The sequence below is a fragment of the Babylonia areolata genome, chromosome 26, assembly GCF_041734735.1.
Source record: "Babylonia areolata isolate BAREFJ2019XMU chromosome 26, ASM4173473v1, whole genome shotgun sequence".
NCBI classification, from domain to species: Eukaryota; Metazoa; Mollusca; class Gastropoda; order Neogastropoda; family Buccinidae; genus Babylonia; species Babylonia areolata.
The window spans coordinates 3,010,828-3,030,995 of NC_134901.1; the positions used below are offsets into that span (position 1 = coordinate 3,010,828).

Consider the following 20,168-nt stretch of genomic DNA (forward strand, 5'->3'; position numbering starts at 1 on the left):
TATACTTTATTTACTCCTACATTTCAACATCATGAAAGGAAAGGAAAGACAAGGCAATATTACCTTCAGCACAGTTCTTAACAAATTTTAGTACAAAAACACTCAAGATTTACCTTTACACTTAGCCTTAGCATTTACCTTCATGATAACAATCAAAATTTACTCTCATAACAATCATACTATGTTTTAGAGATTTGCTAGGTGACAATCTTTATCAAAAACAACAACAAACAAACAGTTAAAGGCAATACTTCAGTTACAGTCATGACAATCTGTACACAGTTGACAGATAATATGTCAAGTAAACTGAATTATATGCTTCCTGAGTAGTAATAATAATAATAATGCTAATAATAATAGAAGAGGAAGAAGAAACAGGAAAAAAATCATATTAATAATAATGATAATAAAAATATGTTTTGAAAAATATTTACACAATTAGTTGAAATACCATCACCGACAATATAATCTGAAGACAGAATGGACATTAAAAAAAAAAAAAAATATATATATATATATATATATATATAACCCATTATATCACGTTTCCATAAGTGCATCCAAAAAAATAGTTATGATTGTTAAAGCCGCAAACACAAGGGCACTCCACAGTAAGTATAAAATGCATGAATAATTTCAAAGCGGTACGCTGTCAAGCTTTTCGTCCTGTCATTCACACAAAACCTACACCATTCAGTTCTGTTTCTTTTAGTTTTGTTCTCTAATTTCTGAAGTTTAATTTGAACATTCCAGAGGGATGGAAGCTACTATCTGGGAGAGAGGTTTTGCTGGCATGAAGGGGCTGCCAAGACTGACATGTGGTGGGAAGGCAGTGACCGTTGAAAGAAGGGTGTTACTCTTAAAGGGTCAGAATGCATCCATTAGCCTTGGCAGAACAGTTCAGGAATGACATAGGCACATGAAACGATTACAATTCTGTACCAGTACAGCTGCAATAGTGCCAAGTCGTTACGCTGGTACAAGAACATTTACAACAGAAATAGTTTTGGTCATGTTTCAACAAACAAATCACAATGTCTTCAGTGAGTCAAAATCTGCAGAGTTTCATTTTCAACAGCGATTTCAAGGTGGTGTCAAAAGCATACTCACTGATCCAAATACATTACACCACATCTGCGGTTAAAAAATGAAAAACGAAGAAAAGATATTTTAAAAAATGGAGCAAATGCCTGATCTTTGCATGAGCCAATGTGCTGATCAAGCCCTTAAAAAACAAAGACACTATGCGGACAAAATCAGAAGCCCTTCACGTTTCACTATGCGGACAAAATCAGGAGCCCTTCACGTTTCTGATCATGGCTTCTAGAGCATCCCACTGCTCCTGGGTGACTTGCAGCAGACCATTGAACATGCCGGCAGCATTGGGGTATTCCCCACCATTCAGTCGGACCACCTGGAAACACACGCACACACACACACACACACACACACACATACACATAAAGCTTTTTGAAGCATGGAAGCTGTGTTTCTACCATGAATGGAAGACGAAATTAATACATACGGAATATACAGGTGTTCAACATGCAGATGTACATGTTCACACACTCATGTAGATGCACACATTTCACATACACACACTCCATCTCTCTCTCTCTCTCTCTCACACACACACAGAGGTATGTACACATATACACACACTCACTCACACACACACACACACACACACACACACACACACACATATACATACATATATATATATATTCAAGATATTATGTTAGCCTTCTCAGAGAGCAAAAATCTCTCTATGGAAATTCAGTTGCACATAAATAACCTTAAATCATTTTACTTTTTTTTTTCTAGATCACTCCGTCTCATGATCTTTTATTATTACTGATTTTATACTTCACACAAACATTGTGAATATTACACACACACACACACACACACACACACTGTTTGGGGCCTGTGGCTGGCTCCCTCAAAGAACTGAATGTGCTGGGCACTCAAATGAGAAAACTGGGTCCATCACAAAGTCAGAGAATTATACCAGGAAAACGGCAAAGCTTTAAACCATAGTGTAATTAATGTTCAACAACCGGGAACTATCAGTCAAATACATACAGTAATTCAATAAGATTAAGGCAGATTCATACATTATCAAACAGGATAAAACTAAACGCTTTTATAACTAAGTTCAGCAAAGATGTCAGATGCATATGTGGAGAACATATTTCTAGCAATCATGTAATATTTGAATGTCAGAATCTACAATGTTTTTTGCCAGACTTCACCAAAACTTCTTTTGAATGTGTTATTAACAATCCCAATATGTTATTTGTTATTGCAGACGATTTCTGCGTAGTCCTATAGGACATTTGTTATAGTTGTCTGATGTTGGCGTTTATGTTTCCATTTTCCCTAGCGTTGTCTCTCCCTATTCACCCTCCACACATACACACACTTTTACCCCCCACACCCCCTCCCACAACCCCTACCCCCACATTATTTTTTGTTGTTTTGTTGTTTTGGGGGGTTTTTGGGGTGGAAAGATGTTAAACTGAAGACAACAACAACTGGGTCCACACATTTGATTGTCGTCCACTTTGAGTGTCGACCACTTCCTGACAGCGCCTAAGGAAGTGGTCCTCAAATTTCCTGCTCAACACTGTGGGTGCCAGCATCTCTCAAACCTGGTTGACACTTGGATGCATTATTTGTATTTGTATTTGTATTTGTACTTCTTTTTATCACAACAGATTTCTCTATGTGAAATTCGGGCTGCTATAGCATGTTGCTATACTACAGCACCACCCTCTTTTTTTTTTCTTTTTTTTTTTTTTGCATTTTTCCTGCGTACGTGTTGTATGGGGGGATGCAGGATGAGCAGTGTGGGAGCAATGCCACTGAAACGGCACGAGTGTGAATGCAGCAAAAAACCACACACACACACACACACACACACACACACAAAGAAAACAACACATGAAACACATGCAGCATAAATATTACACATACAACTTTTTTTTTTCTTTTTTTTCCTTTTTTTTTTGCTGAATTTTAAAATATATCTACCTGTCCATTGAGCCAGCTGGAGTAGTCACTGAGCAAGTAGAGAGCAAGGTTGACCAGTTCAATGACCTCGCCACCGCGACCGGTGGGAATCCTTTTCACCATGTGACTCATGAACTGACCTGTGGGATCCAAGCGACTAAAGGCACCCTGAAAGAAGATAAACAAACCACGACACCCTGTTCGCATGACCTCAAATAATGTGCCACGAAAGTGGAAAAAAAACAACCACCACCACACACCATTTACATGACTTGAAAGCAACCTGAAAGTAAATAAACAAGAGCAGACTGATAATATCATCATGTCATTGTATCATTTTGTAAACCAACAACATCAGGAATATTTATCTTCTTGGTAGTCTGTCAATGACGTCTATGTGCTTCTCATCATCTGTCAATGACGTCTATGTGCTTCTCATAGTCTGTCAATGACGTCTATGTGCTTCTCATAGTCTGTCAATGACGTCTATGTGCTTCTCATAGTCTGTCAATGACGTCTATGTGCTTCTCATAGTCTGTCAATGATGTCTATGTGCTTCTCATAGTCTGTCAATGACGTCTGTGTGCTTCTCATAGTCTGTCAATGGTGTCTGTGTGCTTCTCATAGTCTGTCAATGACGTCTATGTGCTTCTCATAGTCTGTCAATGACGTCTGTGTGCTTCTCATAGTCTGTCAATGGTGTCTGTGTGCTTCTCATAGTCTGTCAATGACGTCTATGTCCTTCTCATAGTCTGTCAGTGACGTCTATGTGCTTCTCATCATCTGTCAATGGTGTCTATGTGCTTCTCATCATCTGTCAGTGACGTCTATGTGCTTCTCATCGTCTGTCAATGGTGTCTATGTGCTTCTCATAGTCTGTCAATGACGTCTATGTGCTTCTTATCGTCTGTCAGTGACGTCTATGTGCTTCTCATAGACTGTCAATGACGTCTGTGTGCTTCTCATAGTCTGTCAATGACGTCTGTGTGCTTCTCATAGTCTGTCAATGGCATCTACGTGCTTCTCATAGTCTGTCAATGACGTCTATGTGCTTCTCATAGTCTGTCAATGGTGTCTATGTGCTTCTCATAGTCTGTCAATGGTGTCTATGTGCTTCTCATAGTCTGTCATTGACGTCTATGTGCTTCTCATAGTCTGTCATTGACGTCTATGTGCTTCTCATCGTCTGTCAGTGACGTCTATGTGCTTCTCATCGTCTGTCAATGGTGTCTATGTGCTTCTCATCGTCTGTCAGTGACGTCTATGTGCTTCTCATAGTCTGTCATTGACGTCTATGTGCTTCTCATCGTCTGTCAGTGACGTCTATGTGCTTCTCATCGTCTGTCAATGGTGTCTATGTGCTTCTCATAGTCTGTCAATGACGTCTATGTGCTTCTTATCGTCTGTCAGTGACGTCTATGTGCTTCTCATAGACTGTCAATGACGTCTGTGTGCTTCTCATAGTCTGTCAATGACGTCTGTGTGCTTCTCATAGTCTGTCAATGGCATCTACGTGCTTCTCATAGTCTGTCAATGACGTCTATGTGCTTCTCATAGTCTGTCAATGGTGTCTATGTGCTTCTCATAGTCTGTCAATGGTGTCTGTGTGCTTCTCATAGTCTGTCAATGACGTCTGTGTGCTTCTCATAGTCTGTCAATGACGTCTGTGTGCTTCTCATAGTCTGTCAATGATGTCTATGTGCTTCTCATAGTCTGTCAATGACGTCTATGTGCTTCTCATAGTCTATCAATGACGTCTGTGTGCTTCTCATAGTCTATCAATGACGTCTGTGTGCTTCTCATAGTCTGTCAATGACGTCTATGTGCTTCTTATCGTCTGTCAGTGACGTCTATGTGCTTCTCATAGACTGTCAATGACGTCTGTGTGCTTCTTATAGTCTGTCAATGACGTCTGTGTGCTTCTCATAGTCTGTCAATGGCATCTACGTGCTTCTCATAGTCTGTCAATGACGTCTATGTGCTTCTCATAGTCTGTCAATGGTGTCTATGTGCTTCTCATAGTCTGTCAATGGTGTCTGTGTGCTTCTCATAGTCTGTCAATGACGTCTGTGTGCTTCTCATAGTCTGTCAATGACGTCTATGTGCTTCTCATAGTCTGTCAATGATGTCTATGTGCTTCTCATAGTCTGTCAATGACGTCTGTGTGCTTCTCATAGTCTGTCAATGACGTCTGTGTGCTTCTCATAGTCTGTCAATGATGTCTATGTGCTTCTCATAGTCTGTCAATGACGTCTATGTGCTTCTCATAGTCTATCAATGACGTCTGTGTGCTTCTCATAGTCTATCAATGACGTCTGTGTGCTTCTCATAGTCTGTCAATGACGTCTGTGTGCTTCTCATAGTCTGTCAATGACGTCTATGTGCTTCTCATAGTCTGTCAATGGTGTCTATGTGCTTCTCATCGTCTGTCAATGACGTCTATGTGCTTCTCATCGTCTGTCAATGACGTCTATGTGCTTCTCATCGTCTGTCAATGACGTCTATGTGCTTCTCATCGTCTGTCAATGACGTCTATGTGCTTCTCATCGTCTGTCAATGACGTCTATGTGCTTCTCATAGTCTGTCATTGACGTCTATGTGCTTCTCATCGTCTGTCAGTGACGTCTATGTGCTTCTCATCGTCTGTCAATGGTGTCTATGTGCTTCTCATAGTCTGTCAATGACGTCTATGTGCTTCTTATCGTCTGTCAGTGACGTCTATGTGCTTCTCATAGACTGTCAATGACGTCTGTGTGCTTCTCATAGTCTGTCAATGACGTCTGTGTGCTTCTCATAGTCTGTCAATGGCATCTACGTGCTTCTCATAGTCTGTCAATGACGTCTATGTGCTTCTCATAGTCTGTCAATGGTGTCTATGTGCTTCTCATAGTCTGTCAATGGTGTCTATGTGCTTCTCATAGTCTGTCATTGACGTCTATGTGCTTCTCATAGTCTGTCATTGACGTCTATGTGCTTCTCATCGTCTGTCAGTGACGTCTATGTGCTTCTCATCGTCTGTCAATGGTGTCTATGTGCTTCTCATCGTCTGTCAGTGACGTCTATGTGCTTCTCATAGTCTGTCATTGACGTCTATGTGCTTCTCATCGTCTGTCAGTGACGTCTATGTGCTTCTCATCGTCTGTCAATGGTGTCTATGTGCTTCTCATAGTCTGTCAATGACGTCTATGTGCTTCTTATCGTCTGTCAGTGACGTCTATGTGCTTCTCATAGACTGTCAATGACGTCTGTGTGCTTCTCATAGTCTGTCAATGACGTCTGTGTGCTTCTCATAGTCTGTCAATGGCATCTACGTGCTTCTCATAGTCTGTCAATGACGTCTATGTGCTTCTCATAGTCTGTCAATGGTGTCTATGTGCTTCTCATAGTCTGTCAATGGTGTTTATGTGCTTCTCATAGTCTGTCATTGACGTCTATGTGCTTCTCATAGTCTGTCAATGGTGTTTATGTGCTTCTCATAGTCTGTCATTGACGTCTATGTGCTTCTCATAGTCTGTCAATGGCGTTTATGTGCTTCTCATAGTCTGTCAATGACGTCTGTGTGCTTCTCATAGTCTGTCAATGACGTCTGTGTGTTTCTCATAGTCTGTCAATGATGTCTGTGTGCAATGCTGGCCTTTACAAAGTCTTTAAAGTGTTTTGGGGGCCTTCCTCGCATTCTTTGGCCAAGGCAGAGTTCACCATAGAGGAACTGCTTGGGGATTCTGGAGTCATCCATTCAGATGTCCAGCTTGTCCAACAACATTGGGCTTTGAACATGATGGTTTCAATGGTGGTGGCCTCTGCTTTGTCCAACATGTCTGGGACAGCAAATATAGATCAGCAACTGATCATATCATCAAACACCAATGGCTTTCTTGGTGTCAGTAAACAGGAATGTTTTATTTACATCCCTTTATTCCCGTCTTCACTTCTCACTGTCAGACTCTAACTGTGTTCAATACTATCTTCTTCTCCTGTCTTCTTCATCCTTAAAGCTGTGAAAAGTCACAGGGGTACCGTACAGAACTGTTCACCAGATTCCTCCAGGTCTGTCAGCTGTGAGTCAAAGCCTGGGTCTCTCCAAATGGTTTACCCGTCCATTCTGCACTGTTGTCCGTCCATCATTTTCTCTGTCTTCCCCTCTGTCTCAATCCCTCAACAGTTTTCTGGATGACTGATTTTGTAAGGATGCTGTATCTTTGGCAAGGCCACTGGTTTTCTTTTCTTAACTAATATCAGTTCTGGATGACTGTTTTTGCAAGGATGCTGTATCTTTGGCAAGGCCACTGGTTTTCTTTTCTTAACTAATATCAGTTCTGGATGACTGTTTTTGCAAGGATGCTGTATCTTTGGCAAGGACACTGGTTTTCTTTTCTTAACTAATATCAGTTCTGGATGACTGTTTTTGCAAGGATGCTGTATCTTTGGCAAGGCCACTGGTTTTCTTTTCTTAACTAATATCAGCAGATGTTCATATGGTCCAATGTACTGCTTGATGCTTCGGTGCACTTGTTCCTTGGTGATATGATCAGTGAATCTGATGTTTAGCGTCTTGCAATAATGCTTCATTTCCATGACTAAGATTCTTCTTTCCTGTGTGGGCCTATGTCTTGCATGAATACAGGAAGATGGATTAAATACTATACAGTATAATCGATACAGTTTTTCTTTGCAGTCTTATTTTTGTACGTTCAGCTGATTTGTCTTGAACTCGCAGAGTGCACACAATCCATGGTACAATGCATGCAGTACAAAATATATCACATCGCTGTTAGTAATGATTTTTCAAGAGTATAAAATTTCACATAAAATAACACAACAATAAACTGGACTATACATGTCAAATTCAACACAAAACAAGATAGTGCATATACACACTATGCATACACTGTACACTGTTATTCTAGATTCTAATAATGTTTTGATTTTATACAACATTTTAAAGTGTGTGTATCTTGTACTATGATTTTCACTCATATGCATAAGGACGAAAGAGGTGCAACGTGAAAGCAGCAGCATTTCTGCACACGTCTCCCCGTTATCAAGGAAATAAAGCTGAAAATTGGGGACAACTTTCAACTGGTTTCTTGGACTCATTTATCAATTTTACCAGTTACATTTTAATGATAGGAAACTCTAGGGAGAGCTGCACAATACAAGGTCTTCGGAGATGAAGCCCCCCCCACCCCCCTCCCCTCCCAGCTTCCCCTCAGTCAAGTGTTTCAGCCATTAACTCCTTACACTCTAAGGGGACCAGGCTGAACCCAGGTCGTGACTCCTGGATGCCCTTGTATTGCTGCTTTTATATATATATATATATATATATATATATATATATATATATACAGAGAGAGAGAGAGGGAGAGAGAGAGATATATATATATATATACCTTTGTATGTTTGTATGTATGTTCATAAAACATGAGAAAAGAAAGGCAGAAGACAAGGATGAAACAAATGAGGGGCAAAAGAACACAATGTGACTTTTATTTACTGACCAAATATTCAAAGTTGAATGGATTGGCCATTGATCTGTCAGAATTTCTCCTCTTCCCTCTGTTCCCCCTCCCCCACCACCTTACCCACCATTCTTCTAAATTTCTTCTTCTTCTTTTTTTTCTCTCCTTCGTGTTCCTCTTCTATCTGGCCGATTCCTCTGGTGATAATAAATTTAATCTCATGTTGATATTGATATTAGCATTATTTTGCTATATTATGTATTGTTTGTTTATTTGTTTTACTTCATTATGTCATTACTTACTGTTTATGAATGTTATTTGATACAACTGATAATATGGTTCATCAGCCGTCATGTTAAAACTGAAGTGCAACGTTGTGAGCACAGTATAAGCTTTATGCTTTTTGATGCTCTTTTGTCATTGATTGCACTGTAATCATGTGTATTCTTGAACAATTAAAGATTATTTAAACCAACAAAATGTTGATCCAACGCATTTAGCTAAACTTGAATGTTCAAATGGAATAATGAAGCAGGTGTACCTACCTTTGTTTCAATAGGACCTGGTGATATGCAGTTGAATCTCATTCCGTACCTTGCCCATTCCACTGCCAGAGACCTGTTGATTGAAACAAGCATCAACGCTTACTTTGAAATCCTTCATATCTAACAGACTTAATATTCTTATTTCATTTTCATCTTTTCTTTTTTTTTTTAGAAACATTTGTTTGTATTTGTATTTGTGTTTCTTTTTACCACAACAGATTTCTCTGTGTGAAATTCGGGCTGCTCTCCCCAGGGAGAGCACGTCGCTACACCACAGCACCACCCTTTTTTTTTTTCCCCCTGCATGCAGTTATATTTGTTTTTCCTATCGAAGTGGATTTTTCTACAGAATTTTGCCAGGAACCACCTTTTTATTGCCATGGGTTCTTTTACATGCGCTAAGTGCATGCTGCACACAGGACCTTGGTTTATTGTCTCATATGAATGACGAGCGTCCAGACCACCTCTCAGGGTCTAGTGGTGGGAGAGAAAATATCAGCAGCTGAGCCATGATTTGAACCAGTATGCTCAGATTCTCTCACTTCCTAGGCGGACACGTTACCTCCACGCCATCACTCAACATGTATATTTCATTATAAATATTCCTAAGTTCAAGGTTAGAATGACATATCTCCTCGAGACCTAGAATGTGCAATATGTAGGATGAATAATGTGCAATATGCAGGATGAATGTACAATGCAATATGCCTAATGTTAACGTTCATATTCTAAATATATTTCTGTTAATAATTACAATGTAATAATTAGTTGCAATGTTTTTAAAGTGAATATGTGAAATGCTTTTATTTGAGAACATATGTTTATTACTCCTGTTTAATCAAGTAATCCGTATGTGGGGGTTGGAGGGCAGGGGGGGTGGGTGCGGGTGCAAGCTAGATTTTCTGGCTGTGTTTCCACACCTGATGCAGTTTATCTTTATTCTTATCTTATCTATTATAATCAATGTGCACTATAGTAGGCTATGCTCATAACTGTATTCAAAATAATGTTTCTTGATTTTTTCTGTTTTTACATTAAGACTATTTCCTGCAATGTGTGGATGAATGTTTGAAACGGTGTATGCGATATTTTTACATTTGTATTTTCGTTATGTTCATAAAAGCTGTTGTTGACTTTTACAATTATGGTCCCCATGTTCTTTACTTGTCTACATTGTGGTAATGCACCTTACCAAATTTCTCTAGTTGGATATAATAAAGTTATTCTTATCTTCTTTTTTCTTCTTCTTTTTTCTCTCCAGCATTATACTATTTCATAATGTCAATGCAAGACTTTTTCAATGACCGATTTTTCAGTATCTAAATAAACAATACCTTCAACATCCAGATCACACACTCCCCCCAGCCCCCCCCCCCACCCCGCCCCCCCCCCCCCCCCCCACCCCCACCCTACCCCCCACCTCCCCTTTTTTTGTTGTCTTTTTATCAAAGCCAATTACATGTGTTGAAACATGAATAAATTGCTGTGTCAGCTACAGCTGTGTCTACACCAAACAAGCTGCTGCTTCAGTACATGCAGCTTGTCAGAAAATAAGTTTAATAACTGTTCAAAAACACACATTTCCATAAAGAGTATATACATGTCACTGTAATGTGTCACCTGACACTTGAAAAAACAGGGACACAAGAAAACATCCACAAAACAAAAACAACAACAAGAGAGGCAAGGCCTTCAAGACTCACTTGTGATACACTTTTTTTTTTAAATCCAAGTTTTTTATGTATTGAGTATAATTTCAAAATGTAATGTTTAAGATGAGAAAGATCAGTTTAAAGCAAATTAAGTCCCCTAGCATTAATTACAGAGTAACTTCCCTTTTTTACTATCTGCACCAAAACGTTTGCAAAATAAATAAAACTTCCATGCTTAGCAAACGAAGTTTCTGTTTGAACAAAAAATGATGATAATGACTGCTCTTGTTGTTGTGTCAGAATATCAGATCAAAGTGCCAAGTTTAGAGAATACAAAAAATATAAATACAACAGTAAATGCAGTTTGCATATAATTAGGCTTCATTTTTTTTTTTTTTTTTTGTGGCCATCCCAGAGGTGCAATATTGTTTTAAACAAGATGACTGGAAAGAACTGAATTTTTCCTATTTTTATGCCTAATTTGGTGTCAACTGACAAAGTATTTGCAGAGAAAATGTCAATGTTAAAGTTTACCACGGACACACACACACACACACACAGAGACACACACAGACACAGACACACACACACACACACAGACAACCGAACACCGGGTTAAAACATAGACTCACTTTGTTTACACAAGTGAGTCACTGACTGTAACAAATTCAAACTTGACAGAAACATTAAAGACAAGTTGACAAGTATAGTAAAATTCTTAAAAAGGACAATATTTTCAAGGTTTTAATCAACCTGTGACACCTGTTGGGACATGAAGGATGTCTTCAAACAACATAATCAAGACCACGACAAGATTTTCACATAACATTTGTATAAGTTAAGGTCAAATAAGTTCTTGAGAGAACCCGCAGAAAACAAGTCACAAAAGGACTATAAAAAATAAAAAATTAAAAAAAACACTCGCACTCACTTTGACATGGCCTCCACGCCAGCTTTCGCACAGGCACTGGGAACAACGAAGCCAGAACCAGACGTTGCATAGTCTGCTGAAATTGCCAGGAAAGTGGCTCCTGCACAACAGGGTACACAGAAAGTGTGGATCAAATTCAGACATCTTTTTCTTTTCTTTTTTTTTGGGGGGGGGGGGGGAAGGGGGGGGGCAGTGAGAGAAAAGGGTGATGGACACATTGTGTCCTTGCAGGAAATATCTTGCTTTTGTGATTATTTCACTTTCTTTCAATTAATAATTTAATATCTAAATAACTGAATAAATAAATAGATAAATAAATAAACACATAAATAAATACACAAATAAAAAGGGAAGCCATTTGACTGCAGCTGTCTAACAAATAACTGTTTCTCAAAAAAATAAATAAATAAAAATAAAAAAGACACCTTCCTTTACTGGTCTAAGCTTTAATTTTTCAACACTGAACACATATAAAATTCAAACTAATATGCTCAGTTATCGACTGCAAGATGGGTGCAGTGGTCCAACGGTTAGAGTGCTGGGGTCTCGCCGGAGTTTCCTGACGTCAATCCACAGGTTCCCTGCACCTCCTGGCTAAAGCTTGGAGATTTTTCCCATCTTTCAGGGTAACATGCGTGCAAACGTGCTAGATTCTGAACCCACTTCATGTGTAAATACGCATGATCGAATACCCGCATTACAGATCCTGTAATCCATGTCAATGTTCGGTGGGTTATGGAAACAGAAACATATCCAGCATGCACTCCCCTGAAAACAGATTATGGCTGTCAACATGGCAGGATAAAAGTTGGTGCCATGAGTTCTTTTACATGCACTGAAAGCATGCCACATACTGGGCCTTGGCTTATGCAGTTATGGTCTCATCTAAATGACTAGAATGCAGACTACCACTCAAGGTTTAGTGGTGTGCGGAAAAAAATGCTGGGATTTGATCCTGTTCATGTAGTTACTTGCTGTCAAAATCTACCAGTTCAATCAACACAATTAAATTCTAGTGTATTTTTGTATTGACTCTTAGTGTCGGGCATGTATAACGGGGGTTTTTTTTCAAATCAGACAAATTTATTACTGTAAAGTGCCTTATTTCTCTGACAGAGGATCCGTTGTCTTTTCTGTAATATTCAGAATTTCCTTTCTGAGTAATTTGTTTGTTGTTGTTTTCCTAAGCATCTGCCTACACATATGTATCTAACCATATACCTATGTACATACCTATGCATGTATAATCATGCATCTATGCACATGCATATGTATCCATGTACGTGTGTTGACGCCTTCAACGATAGCTATGTCTAAAGAAAATAAAAAGTATTCTATTAAGAGCAGATTTTTTTTTAAAAGGATTCATCAGGTTTGTTATCCCTGACTGCCAACTGCATAGAAATGTACCAATGCAAGCAAGAAGCAGTTCCCAAGTTGCAATGTCACAGTTCAATAAGCGTATCATTTCTGAGTTTGAGTCAATGGAGCCTTACCAGCACGAAAGTGTGTCATCAAAATGTCACTAGGAATGTTGCTGTTTTTGACTTTTTATATTCATTTTAAGTTGATTCTTTGGTTAAATTAATAACTGTCCTTTCACAAATGTCCAAAACGTAAGTGAACTTCTGTTTATTTCAAAATATTCACCTTTGATTCCACCTGTTACCTTCCCTGCTTCCCACCAACACAGCATTCAACTCCTTCCTCCTCCTCTCCTGCCTTTCTTATTTCTTTGTATTTGTATTTGTATTCCTTGTTATCACAACAGATTTCTCTGTGTGAAATTCGGGCTGCTCTCCCCAGGGAGAGCGTGTCGCTACACTACAGCGCCACCCATTTTTTTTGTATTTTTTCCTGTGTGCAGTTTTATTTGTTTTTCCTGTTGAAGTGGATTTTTCTACAGAATTTTGCCAGGAACAACCCTTTTGTTGCCGTGGGTTCTTTTACGTGCGCTAAGTGCATGCTGCACACGGGACCTCGGTTCATCGTCTCATCCGAATGACTAGCGTCCAGACCACCACTCAAGGTCTAATGGAGGGGGAGAAAATATTGGTGGCTGAGCCGTGATTTGAACCAGCGCCCTCAGATTCTCTCGCTTCCTAGGCGAACGCGTTACCTGTAGGCCACCACTCCAAACGATATAACCACCTTTCTTATTTCTTTATCTTTAAACGATATAACATCTAAATATCAATATCAATACGTCAACAATGCCTACAATCACCAGTATGTGTGATGGAACATTTTTTACACTGTATAATTACTACAATTAAGATGATTAAGAGGGAGGGGGTGGGGGGGGGAAGGATATTCTACATCCTATAGTTATGGACTGGATTAAAAAAAAACAAAAAAACTAAATTCTTTCTCCAGCTCCCAAAGACCAGGGCAACAGCCTCTCACACACGCAACCCATGCCATCTCCCACCTTTCTTCTCTTTGATGAGGCGTTTGCCCAGATCCAGGGTGACGTTGGCTGTTCCCTGCAGAACGATGCCGATGACGGTGGCGAAGGCATTGGACGACAGACGTTCGGTGGGAGAGATGAAGTTTCCCGCAGCGTTGTTGACCACCATGTCCGGCAGTCCAAACTCTGCCACGGCCCTGTCCACTGCCGCCGCCACATCATCCACTTTACGCACATCCATCCGCACGGGCAGCACCTGTTGGAAAAGATCACCGGTGGAGTGATCTAGCTTTATATGCAAAGCTGTGACCGCCACTGCTGTTTCAGCAACCCTAATAAATAACTCTGAATAACTACGAGTCAAGGAATGCTAACAACCATCCCTTTCCCAGGCTACAGACCACTGTCTTTCAACCTTTGTCTCTGCTTCTCTCCCCTTCAATCCCTTACAAGAGATAGAGCTCACGCCACTTCCACTACGACTCATTGTGTGTAGACCTCTCTATACTGTAGCCTATAGCTGAATAGAATAAAGTGTTTTAAAAGTCCAGCCATTGTTCACTCCAGATGTAATGAACAAAAACTACAACATTTTTATAATAATTTCCACCAGCAGTCTAGAATGTTTGGAAATGTATCATCATTCAGACATGATAAACCAAGGTTCTGTGTGCAGCATGCATTTGGAACGTGTGAAAGAAAACCTGCAGAAACAAAAAGGTTGTCCCTGGCAAAAATCTGTTCAAAAAATCCACCTTGATATAGTGTAACAAATGTACTTGCAGACAGAAAAAAGAGAAAAAGTATACAGGTGGTGCTGCACTGTGGGTATGTGCTCTCCCCCAAGGAGAGTGGCTTGGATCTCACACAGAGAAATCTGTTGTGACAAAAAGTAACAGAATATTACAGTTAAAAGTACTGCATTATTTGAACTGAAGCATAGAACAGTGTACAGGGCATTGATCACGTGATAACCAATGCTGCTATTTCTTAAACTTAAATGGCTAAAACTGCGTAGATGCTCAAGTTTTTATACAAAAGCTAGCTGTGTCTCTTCCACTGTTTCTACAGTCCATATTAAACTATACATATTAACATGCAAACATCTATGCTGATTGCGATGACAGGCAATATCACACAACCCATAAGGACAACTGGAATACTCCTTCAAGACGTACTGAACACATGCCTTACCTTTCTCCCTGTTTGTTCTGTGATCTCCTCTGCAGATTTATTCAGCCGATCTTCACTTCTGTTTAACAAAAAGAGAAAAAAAAAGAAATTACTATAAATAATCTTGTAAACGCCCAGTGTCAAGTAAATGCTGACACCCCACTTAGGGTTAGGAACTGTGGAAAGGGTAAAAATACCATCTAAATGCCCACCTCCGATTTGAAAAAATAAAAATCATGAAATAATGATAATCCAGTTTGCTATTTCTGATCATATTGTTTTACAAAGCAGTGCATATTTTGGCTTTGAGACAAAGAATATAATGTCTTCATGAGATGCTGATGTGTCATTGGAAAAGCTAAGTGCATTCATGACACAGTGTCTTCTTTCAGTAGCTAGCTTTTTTTTCAAATAGTCTTCTTCTTTCTTCTTTTTTTTATTTTATTTTTTACAGTACTCAAAAACTTAATAATAAACAATATAGATACAATACATCACATCAAACTAATGCATAACAAAGAAAAAGAAATGTAAAGACATCAGACATACAAGGAAGGACACAGAGCCAGTAGCTAGCAATTTCCAGAAAATGACAGGTCTGTCCCTGAACATTCAGTTATCTAAATTCATAACAATCACCAGTATGTTGCGAAACAAAAAAAAACACCAACTTACACAGTTGATTTTAAACTCTGGGCATAGGACTACCCTGCTGATATTGCACGCTTAATGAGACACTTCTCACATGTGGAGCAAATGCCCGGTCAGTACACTATTTTATAGTGAAATAAAGTAAGGGAGTGGGCTCTCACTAAGCATAAAGCACCAAGTGAACAAAGAGGGGTGGGTGCTTATGAGGCAATTTGCAACAAATGTCAACAATTATAGCCAACAGTGACGGGCGCAATAGCCGAATGGTTAAAGCGTCGGACTTTCAATCTGAAGGTCCCGGGTTTGAATCACGGTGACAGTGCCTGGTGGGTAAAGGGTGGAGATTTTTATGATCTCCCAGGTCAACATATGTGCAGACCTGCCAGTGCCTGAACCCCCTTCGTGTGTATAAGCAAGCAGAAGATCAAGTACGCACGTTAAAGATCCTGTAATCCATGTCAGCGTTCGGTGGGTTATGGAAACAAGAACATACCCAGCATGCACACCCCCAAAAGCGGAGTATGACCGCCTACATGGCAGGTTAAAAACGGTCATACACGTAAAAGCCCACTCACGTATATATGAGTGAACGTGGGAGTTGCAGCCCACGAATGCAGAAGAAGAAGACGAAGAAGAACAGCCAACAGACTGTGAAAGACCCCAATATGGTTGTGAGGCTGATCTTTTTGTCACTGATCTAGGACTGAGATGACCAAAGCATTTACCCACAAACATTATGATCAAAGTTTCTAATTATACACTTTCTGCTGGCATCTCAAACCACCACAAATAAAAGGGGGTAAAAGAGAAAAGGGTGTCAAACATGGCACAGACATAACAGGCTGCTGCTTTTTTTTATCTAACAAATGACATGAAATGTACTGCTGTGAAAATCTTAAATATATGTCTGATTTTGAATCAGTTTGAATGTACACCTGATTTTAGAACAATACTTCTGCATAAGATTAAATAAGCTGAGTGTACACAATGACTATATTATTGGTATTGTTTTACTTCAAAAAATACAAAAACAAGAAGAAAAAAAGAAAGAAAAGAATCCAAAACTACCAAGAAATTCATGACCACACTCCAGAAGAATAGTTTATTCTATTTTCCTCAGGCAGGCCGAGTCAAAAAACATAATCCTTTTTTTTCTGAAAATACAATCAATAACCAGTATGATATGACAGCAATCATATGATACACTGGAAGCCTGGTTAAGTCTGTAAAGCACCTAGCTTGCATTCCAAATGTTTGCTATGAATTCAAATCACACACACACACAGTCAGACATTTTCACTGCCTATGTTAATGTGTGGTTGTTCTGGTTGTGTCAGTGTAGTGTTAGATATGTCCCTTCCACCTTGTTCTGGTTGTGTCAGTGTAGTGTTAGATATGTCCCTTCCACCTTGTTCTGGCTGTGTCAGTGTAGTGTTAGATATGTCCCTTCCACCTTGTTCTGGCTGTGTCAGTGTAGTGTTAGATATGTCCCTTCCACCTTGTTCTGGCTGTGTCAGTGTAGTGTTAGATATGTCCCTTCCACCTTGTTCTGGTTGTGTCAGTGTAGTGTTAGATATGTCCCTTCCACCTTGTTCTGGTTGTGTCAGTGTAGTGTTAGATATGTCCCTTCCACCTTGTTCTGGTTGTGTCAGTGTAGTGTTAGATATGTCCCTTCCACCTTGTTCTGGTTGTGTCAGTGTAGTGTTAGATATGTCCCTTCCACCTTGTTCTGGTTGTGTCAGTGTAGTGTTAGATATGTCCCTTCCACCTTGTTCTGGTTGTGTCAGTGTAGTGTTAGATATGTCCATTCCGCCATCACCAACTGTCCTGGGATGCCTATCCCCATTGGCCATATCACCTGAGGTGGATGTTGACTTTTTTTTTTCCAAAATGTATCAATTTCTTTCTGAGGTAGAATCAGTTTCAATTTCAGTTTCAAAATGTCAAAACATGCAGACTGATCCATATGTTAAAAGCTACACCACATCTGCTGCAAAAAAAAATTTAAAAATATAAAATCAAGGCAGCAGATGCCCAACTTTGCACAAACTCAACATGCTGATCAGGCGTTCTGGAAAAGTTGAGTTTGATCATCTGTTGGCTTCATTTTGACCTTATGGTCAAGCTGGTCAGGGCTTGATCTTGGGTCTTGTTAAGGTTTCATTCTTCAAGGAGGTGTGTCCTGTACTGACTGAAACTGCGACTTGGCAACCTTCTTGGTGATTCTCGTTGGTTTGATGAATGAATAGATGAAGCAGACATCTTCACCCTTTGCTGGAGTGGGTCCTCCGGTGGGCGTGAAGACCAATCCTGGAAGCACACAACCACCAACACACTTGGCACGGAAGAGAGTCCAGAATGTAACTTAGACCCACCTGCTGGCAATGACCACATCGGCGCCAAGCTGTGACAGTGCTGTGGCCATGCCATACCCCAGGCCTGTGGCGCCCCCTGTGATGAAAGCCACCTTGCCCTTGAAGGCGTCTGCAGGAACCATGTACCCTTCTTTCACTGGGAAGTACTTGGACCGCTCTTCTGCTGACCGACAGCTGGCACTTGTAGACAGACATCGTGAGCATCGGTTTTGAAGACCCTGAAAAATCAAAATTATTTTTTTTAATTTTTTATTATTATTATTATTATTATTATTATTGTTGTTGTTGTTGTTGTTTTAATTTTTGTTATTTTTACTTTATTTTTTATTTATCTTTTTTTTTTTTACTTCATTTATTTTATTTTTTTATTTTTATTGTTATTATTATTTTCATGGTTTGGTTTTGTTTTGTTTTTCTCAAGGCCTGACTAAGCGTGTTGGGTTACGCTGCTGGTCAGGCATCTGCTTGGCAGATGTGGTGTAGCGTATATGGATTTGACTGAACGCAGTGACACCTCCTTGAGCTACTGATACTGATACTGAAAAATCAAAGAGATATATGGGTGGAATGTATAGGCAGGGAAGGGTTTTATTCAGTGCGTTTTAGTTCCAGTTTTAGTTTCTCAAGAAATCATCACTGCATTCAGACAAATCCATATATGCTACGCCACATCTGCTGGGCAGTATCTGACTGCAGCATAACCCAACATGTTAGTCAGGCCCTGAGTGCATGCTATATATATATATATATATATATATATATATATATATATATATATATATATATATATTCCTGTGCCTATCAATGTGGATTTCTTCTACGGAATTTTCCCAGAGGATAACACTTTTGTTGCCATGGGTTCTTTTGCAGTGTGCTAGGTGCATGCTGCACAAAGTTGCTCATTTTATCGTTTCATCTGAAAGACTTGATTTCAGATTTTCTTAGAAATTTCTTCTCAAACTTGGGAGAAAGGTCGTGAGCTGGGACTGAACCCTGACTCCCAAAGACACTGTATTGGCATTTAAGCATCTTAACCATTCTGCCACCTTCCGTTTTATCTATCTATCTAGTTTGTTACTTTGCATGGTTAAATTTTTGTCCTCAGCCCCATGCGTATTACAGCAGTCTTACTGTCAACAGTCAAGCCTTGCAGGATCGACTTAGAAAATCTGCCCACCCTCAACTCATCAGCATACTAAGAATAATAAATCTACAGGAACTACTTGGACTTAAAAGAATCAACTTGTGTTTCGGCCGTCTGGCCTTTACACGGTCCATCACTTTCTGCTATTAGTATTACTGTGGCATGCGTGGGTAGCAGATTGCCCACATACCAATAGAGACAAACTGGACCACAGACAATTGAGCTGCCTCTCCAAAAAGCGTCAAGCCTGCTTTAGACACGATTAACTGAGGCTGGCTGTTCTAGATGTTCATAACTCTGAAATAAGTAACAGTTGCGTTCTATTAGCCTGCATCGTCCCTTGGCTAGTTCAGGCTGTGACCCCTGGTGTCCCGACTGATGCTTTGCTCGAGGCTACACATGTATAAGCTTCGTGCTAAGTTTGCAGTTTAATCGACAGATTGACGAACTGGTCCTTTGGGAGGGCCTCAAAAGTCTTACAAGTTAAATTAGCCTACACCTTATCCTTTACTAAGTGGACTTTGAACGGAACCTCGACGGTCGACTGCGAAATCAGGAACCAAGTCTTCGACATACATGAAAGCACAATCTACTGATAGATATTACCAGACACTTAAAAGAAGAACGTTGAACATCGTGCAAGAACTATTTCTGCTTTAAACGTGTTCTCTAATACATACAATGCGGATCAGTGCGCGTGAAAGTGTGCTCGCCATTTTGTCGTCTGCAACAGGATATATTATTATTTTGAGCGATAACAATTATTTTTTACGAAGGCATAAATGAAAAAAAAAGCTATGTATAATTCAT

At 39.6% G+C, this 20,168-nt stretch overlaps 1 protein-coding gene across 1 annotated transcript; it reads right to left on the reverse strand.

The window, feature by feature from the left end:
- Positions 1-69: 69 nt before the first annotated feature.
- On the reverse strand, positions 70-20,087 carry LOC143300244 (2,4-dienoyl-CoA reductase [(3E)-enoyl-CoA-producing], mitochondrial-like). The gene is made up of 8 exons (XM_076613831.1): positions 20,039-20,087; positions 18,215-18,432; positions 15,210-15,267; positions 14,037-14,271; positions 11,606-11,705; positions 9,023-9,095; positions 3,040-3,186; positions 70-1,414 (listed from the first exon to the last, which is right to left on the reverse strand). The coding sequence occupies exons 1-8, from the start codon at positions 20,072-20,074 to the stop codon at positions 1,292-1,294; spliced, it is 990 nt and encodes a 329-aa protein (XP_076469946.1). The 5' UTR covers positions 20,075-20,087; the 3' UTR covers positions 70-1,291.
- Positions 20,088-20,168: the final 81 nt, after the last annotated feature.

Bases quoted from the DNA above. Each gene is read 5' to 3' on its own strand.
- LOC143300244 (XM_076613831.1), bottom strand. From the start codon at position 20,074: ATGGCGAGCACACTTTCACGCGCACTGATCCGCATT. The intron at 9,096-11,605 runs GTGAGTGCGAGT...TTCAATCAACAG, and splicing joins GGCGTGGAGGCCATGTCAAA to GTCTCTGGCAGTGGAATGGG. The intron at 1,415-3,039 runs GTAGATATATTT...GTGTGTTTCCAG, and splicing joins CCAGCTGGCTCAATGGACAG to GTGGTCCGACTGAATGGTGG.